At 37.4% G+C, this 9,805-nt stretch overlaps 1 protein-coding gene across 1 annotated transcript in view; it reads left to right on the forward strand.

Moving 5' to 3' along the window:
* Window positions 1-1,627, forward strand: part of pus7 (pseudouridine synthase 7) — a 76,930-nt gene extending 75,303 nt beyond the window's left edge. Inside the window, exon 15 of the mRNA XM_079859805.1 lies at window positions 577-1,627. Coding sequence (XP_079715931.1) covers window positions 577-795 — 219 coding nt within the window. The 3' untranslated portion in view covers window positions 796-1,627. The remainder of the gene's footprint in view (window positions 1-576) is intronic.
* Window positions 1,628-9,805: the final 8,178 nt, after the last annotated feature.

Genomic DNA, 9,805 nt, shown 5'->3' on the forward strand with positions numbered 1-9,805 from the left:
CCCTAACCCGAGTCGAGTCTCTTAACCCTAACCTAACCCGAGTCGAGTCTCTTAACCCTAACCTAACCCGAGTCGAGTCTCTTAACCCTAACCCGAGTCGAGTCTCTTAACCCTAACCTAACCCGAGTCGAGTCTCTTAACCCTAACCCGAGTCGAGTCTCTTAACCCTAACCCGAGTCGAGTCTCTTAACCCTAACCCGAGTCGAGTCTCTTAACCCTAACCCGAGTCGAGTCTCTTAACCCTAACCTAACCCGAGTCGAGTCTCTTAACCCTAACCCGAGTCGAGTCTCTTAACCCTAACCCGAGTCGAGTCTCTTAACCCTAACCCTAACAGCACTTTTTACAACACAGTGTTTCAGAGCAGCTTTACAGAGATAACAGGAATATAATGCAACAAAGAGTTTGTTTACAGAAGAAAATAGTGTCACAGTCCAGTAAGTTCAGTGATGGATCATTTCTGTTGTAAAAAAGTTAGTTCATTCATATATCTATATAGCCGCTCTGGAGAAAACCGTGATGTCATCGTTCAGTTCTCATATAATGGTGTCAGTGCAGGAGATCAATAATATTGTCAGATTGAGCTGATAGACCTAACCCTGACCATCTCATCTCGTTGTGTGTGTGTGTGTGTGTGTGTGTGTGTGTGTGTCTCTACAGAAGGGAAGTACCGGGCGCTGAAGATGGAGTTTTCTCTGCCGTCCTCCACTTACGCCACGATGGCCGTCAGAGAAGTGCTGAAGATGGACACCAGCATCAAGAGTCAGACTCAGCTCAACACCAGCTGGCTGAACTGACCGTCTCACACACACACACACACACACACACACACAGACAGCTGGCTGAACTGACCGTCTCACACACACACACACACACACACACACACAGACAGCTGGCTGAACTGACCGTCTCACACACACACACACACACACACAGCTGGCTGAACTGACCGTCTCACACACACACACACACACACACACACACACACACACACACAGACAGCTGGCTGAACTGACCGTCTCACACACACACACACACACACACACACACACACACACACACACACACACACACACACACAGACAGCTGGCTGAACTGACCGTCTCACACACACACACACACACACACACACACAGACAGCTGGCTGAACTGACCGTCTCACACACACACACACACACACACAGCTGGCTGAACTGACCGTCTCACACACACACACACACACACACACACACACACACACAGCTGGCTGAACTGACCGTCTCACACACACACACAGCTGGCTGAACTGACCGTCACACACACACACACACACACACACACTTTCACCAGCTTTAGTCCTGCAGTTTATTGGTGATGAACACTTCGCTACGTCGTGTGTGTAATTTTGACAGTGAAGCTACACACAGTTTTTCAGTTACTCAGTTTTAGTGTTGTTGTTTTAAAGCTGTAAAGACATTTATTACATGTATTTTCAGAACTTCAGCATAGACTGAACATTGAGCAGTAAATGAACATATTCCAGTTCTTGTGAGATTAATTTGATGATTTATTATTGTAAAATGTTCTATTTCTGCTGAATACTGAATTTTTCAGTGTAAATATTTGAATCTGAATAAATGACTCTTCCTGATGTCTTCATGTGTCCGTGTGTAAATGTGTCAGGCGTGTTCTCAAACATTCCTCTGGACAGAGTCTCGATTGTTATTTTCCAGTCCTGTCTGGGATGATCTGAAGGACTGTGGAAACCTCTGTGCATTGCAGAGTGGGATCATGGAGCAACACCAAATGGCCGGCGTTCTGGAAACAATCCGGATGACTGCGTTCACATATTCTCCTGAGAAAACAAGACAGCGGTGTGATCGCTCATCCTCCATATCGAACACCATGACCGGGACCAGTGGTGTGATATGAATCTGCTCTGATCTGGAAATGGATTTAATAAAAATAAATTTGCAACTGCTATTGAGAGTGCTGTAGATTGTTTTTATCCTTTATAGTGTCAGGGCAATTTGGTTATCGTAAGAAACTGATTATGAACCGTGGGCCGCCAGAAAACACTAGTTATAAACCCGCTGGAAAAGCGATGAGCAAAACGCAAACACAGAACATTGGCACAAAAAGGTTAGGCATGTTAATACCCCCTGTCAGCGAGGTAAAGAGAGAACTACATACCCGAAAATGCCACTCTTCAAGCTGCCAGACAACTTTACATTCGACAAGCCGGGAGAATGGCCATCATGGCGACAGCGTTTCGTGAGATACAGAATGGCTGCCAAGCTCACAGAAACAGGACCGTCCAAGTGAGTACATTAATTTACGCGATGGGAAATGAGGCGGAAAATATTTACAAATCCTTCGTTTTCAATGAAAGAAAAAGAAGGCGATTTCGAGACAGTTTTGAAGAAATACGATGACTACTTTGTACCACAGACCAACATCATCCACGAGAGGGCGCAGTTTCACCAGCGATCTCAGAGATCAGGGGGAAAAGCCGAGACATTTATTCGTGCACTGTACGAATTGTCAGAAAACTGTGACTTTGGTGCTAACAGAAATGAGAACATCAGAGATAGATTAGTTGTAGGAATTAGAGACAAGGATTTGTCAAAAAGATTACAACTAATCAAAGACCTCACACTGGATGTTGCAGTACAAATGGTAAGACAAGCAGAGGAAGTTACTCACCAGGTCAGCCAGCAGGGGGATCCAATGTGCAGCGTTCAAGAGATCAGACGACCCACAGCGTACTGGCTACAGGTCTGAGCACAGCAGAGAAAGCCTACCTGGTAAAATACAGAATGGCGAGGACAAATGCAGCCGATGTGGCAAAACAAAACATAAAGACAGAGAGAAATATCCAGCTTTTGGAGTAGAATGCAGGAGATGGACCACGGAAGGCTAAACACTGAACCAGTTAAGATTCTACTCAGAGAAGGAGCAGAACCGGATGCTGTTAACACGGCCTGTAGAGTCCCATTGCCGCTGCTTCAGAAAGTGAAAGAAGAATTAGGAAGAATGGAAGCTAGTGGTGTGATTGAGAGAGTCACCCAACCAACAGACTGGTGCGCACCTATGGTGCCCGTCATCAAACGGACAGGTGCGAATATGTGTTGACCTGAAAAGACTGAATGAAAACATCAAAAGAGAACGATTCATGCTGCCGACAACAGATGAAATTCTTGTGAAACTAACCGGAGCCAAAGTGTTCACATCGCTAGATGCCGCAAGTGGCTTTTGGCAGATACAGTCGGCTAACAACATTCATCACACCATTTGCCAGGTATTGTTTTAAAAGACTTCCTTTTGGCATTAGCAATGCACCTGAGATTTTTCATGTATATGACTAAGAGTATTGTGTATGCGACTTTAAGAGTATTGTGTATGCGACTAAGAGTATTGTGTATGTGACTTTAAGAGTATTGTGTATGTGACTGAGTATTGTGTATGTGACTTTAAGAGTATTGTGTATGTGACTAAGAGTATTGTGTATGTGACTAAGAGTATTGTGTATGTGACTTTAAGAGTATTGTGTATGTGACTAAGAGTATTGTGTATGCGACTAAGAGTATTGTGTATGTGACTTTAAGAGTATTGTGTATGTGACTAAGAGTATTGTGTATGCGACTTTAAGAGTATTGTGTATGTGACTAAGAGTATTGTGTATGCGACTTTAAGAGTATTGTGTATGTGACTTTAAGAGTATTGTGTATGTGACTGAGTATTGTGTATGTGACTTTAAGAGTATTGTGTATGTGACTAAGAGTATTGTGTATGTGACTAAGAGTATTGTGTATGCGACTTTAAGAGTATTGTGTATGTGACTAAGAGTATTGTGTATGTGACTAAGAGTATTGTGTATGTGACTAAGAGTATTGTGTATGTGACTAAGAGTATTGTGTATGTGACTAAGAGTATTGTGTATGTGACTTTAAGAGTATTGTGTATGTGACTAAGAGTATTGTGTATGTGACTAAGAGTATTGTGTATGTGACTTTAAGAGTATTGTGTATGTGACTAAGAGTATTGTGTATGCGACTTTAAGAGTATTGTGTATGTGACTAAGAGTATTGTGTATGCGACTTTAAGAGTATTGTGTATGCGACTAAGAGTATTGTGTATGTGACTAAGAGTATTGTGTATGCGACTTTAAGAGTATTGTGTATGTGACTGAGTATTGTGTATGTGACTTTAAGAGTATTGTGTATGTGACTTTAAGAGTATTGTGTATGTGACTAAGAGTATTGTGTATGCGACTTTAAGAGTATTGTGTATGTGACTTTAAGAGTATTGTGTATGTGACTAAGAGTATTGTGTATGCGACTTTAAGAGTATTGTGTATGCGACTAAGAGTATTGTGTATGTGACTAAGAGTATTGTGTATGCGACTTTAAGAGTATTGTGTATGTGACTGAGTATTGTGTATGTGACTTTAAGAGTATTGTGTATGTGACTAAGAGTATTGTGTATGCGACTTTAAGAGTATTGTGTATGTGACTTTAAGAGTATTGTGTATGTGACTTTAAGAGTATTGTGTATGTGACTTTAAGAGTATTGTGTATGTGACTAAGAGTATTGTGTATGCGACTTTAAGAGTATTGTGTATGTGACTTTAAGAGTATTGTGTATGTGACTAAGAGTATTGTGTATGCGACTTTAAGAGTATTGTGTATGTGACTAAGAGTATTGTGTATGTGACTAAGAGTATTGTGTATGCGACTTTAAGAGTATTGTGTATGTGACTAAGAGTATTGTGTATGCGACTTTAAGAGTATTGTGTATGCGACTAAGAGTATTGTGTATGTGACTAAGAGTATTGTGTATGCGACTTTAAGAGTATTGTGTATGTGACTGAGTATTGTGTATGTGACTTTAAGAGTATTGTGTATGTGACTAAGAGTATTGTGTATGCGACTTTAAGAGTATTGTGTATGTGACTTTAAGAGTATTGTGTATGTGACTTTAAGAGTATTGTGTATGTGACTTTAAGAGTATTGTGTATGTGACTAAGAGTATTGTGTATGCGACTTTAAGAGTATTGTGTATGTGACTTTAAGAGTATTGTGTATGTGACTAAGAGTATTGTGTATGCGACTTTAAGAGTATTGTGTATGTGACTTTAAGAGTATTGTGTATGTGACTAAGAGTATTGTGTATGCGACTTTAAGAGTATTGTGTATGTGACTTTAAGAGTATTGTGTATGTGACTAAGAGTATTGTGTATGCGACTTTAAGAGTATTGTGTATGTGACTTTAAGAGTATTGTGTATGTGACTAAGAGTATTGTGTATGTGACTAAGAGTATTGTGTATGTGACTAAGAGTATTGTGTATGTGACTAAGAGTATTGTGTATGTGACTTTAAGAGTATTGTGTATGTGACTAAGAGTATTGTGTATGTGACTAAGAGTATTGTGTATGTGACTAAGAGTATTGTGTATGTGACTAAGAGTATTGTGTATGTGACTAAGAGTATTGTGTATGTGACTAAGAGTATTGTGTATGTGACTAAGAGTATTGTGACTAAGAGTATTGTGTATGCGACTTTAAGAGTATTGTGTATGTGACTTTAAGAGTATTGTGTATGTGACTAAGAGTATTGTGTATGTGACTAAGAGTATTGTGTATGTGACTAAGAGTATTGTGTATGTGACTAAGAGTATTGTGTATGTGACTAAGAGTATTGTGTATGTGACTAAGAGTATTGTGTATGTGACTTTAAGAGTATTGTGTATGTGACTAAGAGTATTGTGTATTGTGACTAAGAGTATTGTGTATGTGACTAAGAGTATTGTGTATGTGACTTTAAGAGTATTGTGTATGTGACTAAGAGTATTGTGTATTGTGACTAAGAGTATTGTGTATGCGACTTTAAGAGTATTGTGTATGCGACTTTAAGAGTATTGTGTATGTGACTAAGAGTATTGTGTATGTGACTAAGAGTATTGTGTATGTGACTAAGAGTATTGTGTATGTGACTAAGAGTATTGTGTATGTGACTAAGAGTATTGTGTATGTGACTAAGAGTATTGTGTATGTGACTTTAAGAGTATTGTGTATGTGACTAAGAGTATTGTGTATGTGACTAAGAGTATTGTGTATGTGACTAAGAGTATTGTGTATGTGACTAAGAGTATTGTGTATGTGACTTTAAGAGTATTGTGTATGTGACTAAGAGTATTGTGTATGTGACTAAGAGTATTGTGTATGTGACTAAGAGTATTGTGTATGTGACTAAGAGTATTGTGTATGTGACTTTAAGAGTATTGTGTATGTGACTAAGAGTATTGTGTATGCGACTAAGAGTATTGTGTATTGTGACTAAGAGTATTGTGTATGCGACTTTAAGAGTATTGTGTATGTGACTTTAAGAGTATTGTGTATGTGACTAAGAGTATTGTGTATGTGACTTTAAGAGTATTGTGTATGTGACTAAGAGTATTGTGTATGTGACTAAGAGTATTGTGTATGCGACTTTAAGAGTATTGTGTATGTGACTTTGAGAGTATTGTGTATGTGACTTTAAGAGTATTGTGTATGTGACTAAGAGTATTGTGTATGTGACTTTAAGAGTATTGTGTATGTGACTTTAAGAGAGTATTGTGTATGTGACTAAGAGTATTGTGACTAAGAGTATTGTGTATGCGACTTTAAGAGTATTGTGTATGTGACTTTGAGAGTATTGTGTATGTGACTTTAAGAGTATTGTGTATGTGACTAAGAGTATTGTGTATGTGACTTTAAGAGTATTGTGTATGTGACTTTAAGAGAGTATTGTGTATGTGACTAAGAGTATTGTGTATGTGACTAAGAGTATTGTGACTAAGAGTATTGTGTATGTGACTAAGAGTATTGTGACTAAGAGTATTGTGTATGTGACTAAGAGTATTGTGTATGTGTGTATGTGACTAAGAGTATTGTGTATGTGACTAAGAGTATTGTGTATGCGACTTTAAGAGTATTGTGTATGTGACTGAGTATTGTGTATGTGACTTTAAGAGTATTGTGTATGTGACTAAGAGTATTGTGTATGCGACTTTAAGAGTATTGTGTATGTGACTTTAAGAGTATTGTGTATGTGACTAAGAGTATTGTGTATGTGACTAAGAGTATTGTGTATGTGACTAAGAGTATTGTGTATGTGACTAAGAGTATTGTGTATGCGACTTTAAGAGTATTGTGTATGCGACTTTAAGAGTATTGTGTATGCGACTTTAAGAGTATTGTGTATGTGACTTTAAGAGTATTGTGTATGCGACTTTAAGAGTATTGTGTATGTGACTGAGTATTGTGTATGTGACTTTAAGAGTATTGTGTATGTGACTTTAAGAGTATTGTGTATGTGACTTTAAGAGTATTGTGTATGTGACTTTAAGAGTATTGTGTATGTGACTTTAAGAGTATTGTGTATGTGACTAAGAGTATTGTGTATGTGACTAAGAGTATTGTGTATGTGACTAAGAGTATTGTGTATGTGACTAAGAGTATTGTGTATGTGACTTTAAGAGTATTGTGTATGTGACTTTAAGAGTATTGTGTATGTGACTAAGAGTATTGTGTATGTGACTAAGAGTATTGTGTATGTGACTTTAAGAGTATTGTGTATGTGACTTTAAGAGTATTGTGTATGTGACTAAGTATTGTGTATGTGACTAAGAGTATTGTGTATTGTGACTAAGAGTATTGTGTATGCGACTTTAAGAGTATTGTGTATGCGACTAAGAGTATTGTGTATGTGACTAAGAGTATTGTGTATGTGACTTTAAGAGTATTGTGTATGCGACTAAGAGTATTGTGTATGTGACTTTAAGAGTATTGTGTATGTGACTAAGAGTATTGTGTATGTGACTTTAAGAGTATTGTGTATGCGACTAAGAGTATTGTGTATGTGACTTTAAGAGTATTGTGTATGTGACTTTAAGAGTATTGTGTATGCGACTTTAAGAGTATTGTGTATGTGACTTTAAGAGTATTGTGTATGTGACTAAGAGTATTGTGTATGTGACTAAGAGTATTGTGTATGTGACTAAGAGTATTGTGTATGTGACTAAGAGTATTGTGTATGTGACTTTAAGAGTATTGTGTATGTGACTAAGAGTATTGTGTATTGTGACTAAGAGTATTGTGTATGTGACTTTAAGAGTATTGTGTATGCGACTTTAAGAGTATTGTGTATGTGACTAAGAGTATTGTGTATGTGACTAAGAGTATTGTGTATGTGACTAAGAGTATTGTGTATGTGACTAAGAGTATTGTGTATGTGACTAAGAGTATTGTGTATGTGACTAAGAGTATTGTGTATGTGACTAAGAGTATTGTGTATGTGACTAAGAGTATTGTGTATGTGACTAAGAGTATTGTGTATGTGACTTTAAGAGTATTGTGTATGTGACTAAGAGTATTGTGTATGCGACTAAGAGTATTGTGTATTGTGACTAAGAGTATTGTGTATGCGACTTTAAGAGTATTGTGTATGTGACTTTAAGAGTATTGTGTATGTGACTAAGAGTATTGTGTATGTGACTTTAAGAGTATTGTGTATGTGACTAAGAGTATTGTGTATGTGACTAAGAGTATTGTGTATGCGACTTTAAGAGTATTGTGTATGTGACTTTGAGAGTATTGTGTATGTGACTTTAAGAGTATTGTGTATGTGACTAAGAGTATTGTGTATGTGACTTTAAGAGTATTGTGTATGTGACTTTAAGAGAGTATTGTGTATGTGACTAAGAGTATTGTGACTAAGAGTATTGTGTATGCGACTTTAAGAGTATTGTGTATGTGACTTTAAGAGTATTGTGTATGTGACTAAGAGTATTGTGTATGTGACTTTAAGAGTATTGTGTATGTGACTAAGAGTATTGTGTATGTGACTAAGAGTATTGTGTATGCGACTTTAAGAGTATTGTGTATGTGACTTTAAGAGTATTGTGTATGTGACTTTGAGAGTATTGTGTATGTGACTTTAAGAGTATTGTGTATGTGACTAAGAGTATTGTGTATGTGACTTTAAGAGTATTGTGTATGTGACTTTAAGAGAGTATTGTGTATGTGACTAAGAGTATTGTGTATGTGACTAAGAGTATTGTGACTAAGAGTATTGTGTATGTGACTAAGAGTATTGTGACTAAGAGTATTGTGTATGTGACTAAGAGTATTGTGTATGTGTGTATGTGACTAAGAGTATTGTGTATGTGACTAAGAGTATTGTGTATGTGACTTTAAGAGTATTGTGTATGTGACTAAGAGTATTGTGTATGTGTATGTGACTAAGAGTATTGTGTATGTGACTAAGAGTATTGTGTATGCGACTTTAAGAGTATTGTGTATGTGACTAAGAGTATTGTGTATGTGACTAAGAGTATTGTGTATGCGACTTTAAGAGTATTGTGTATGTGACTAAGAGTATTGTGTATGTGACTAAGAGTATTGTGTATGTGACTAAGAGTATTGTGTATGTGACTAAGAGTATTGTGTATGCGACTTTAAGAGTATTGTGTATGTGACTAAGAGTATTGTGTATGTGACTTTAAAGGAAGCCCTTTTAAGGAAAAAGCCATATATAACGTGAGCTCGCTGAGAAGAAGCACTTGTGTGCTTGAACCTCTGTTCATTATTGTTTTCGTTATTAAATGAAAGAAAGAGTCATCGTCTGCCTCCTTCCTTGACACCCCCCCCCCCCCAAAAAAAAATTGGTTTTAAGTCAGTTATTTCTATCTTTTGCTGTAGTGTGTCAGTAGGAAATATCAGTTTACATTTCCAAACATTCTTTTTGCCATTAATTGTAATAATCCAGTGAGATTTGTGTATG

The sequence above is a fragment of the Squalius cephalus genome (genome assembly GCF_949319135.1).
Source record: "Squalius cephalus genome assembly, chromosome: 23".
In the NCBI taxonomy this organism is placed as follows: Eukaryota; Metazoa; Chordata; class Actinopteri; order Cypriniformes; family Leuciscidae; genus Squalius; species Squalius cephalus.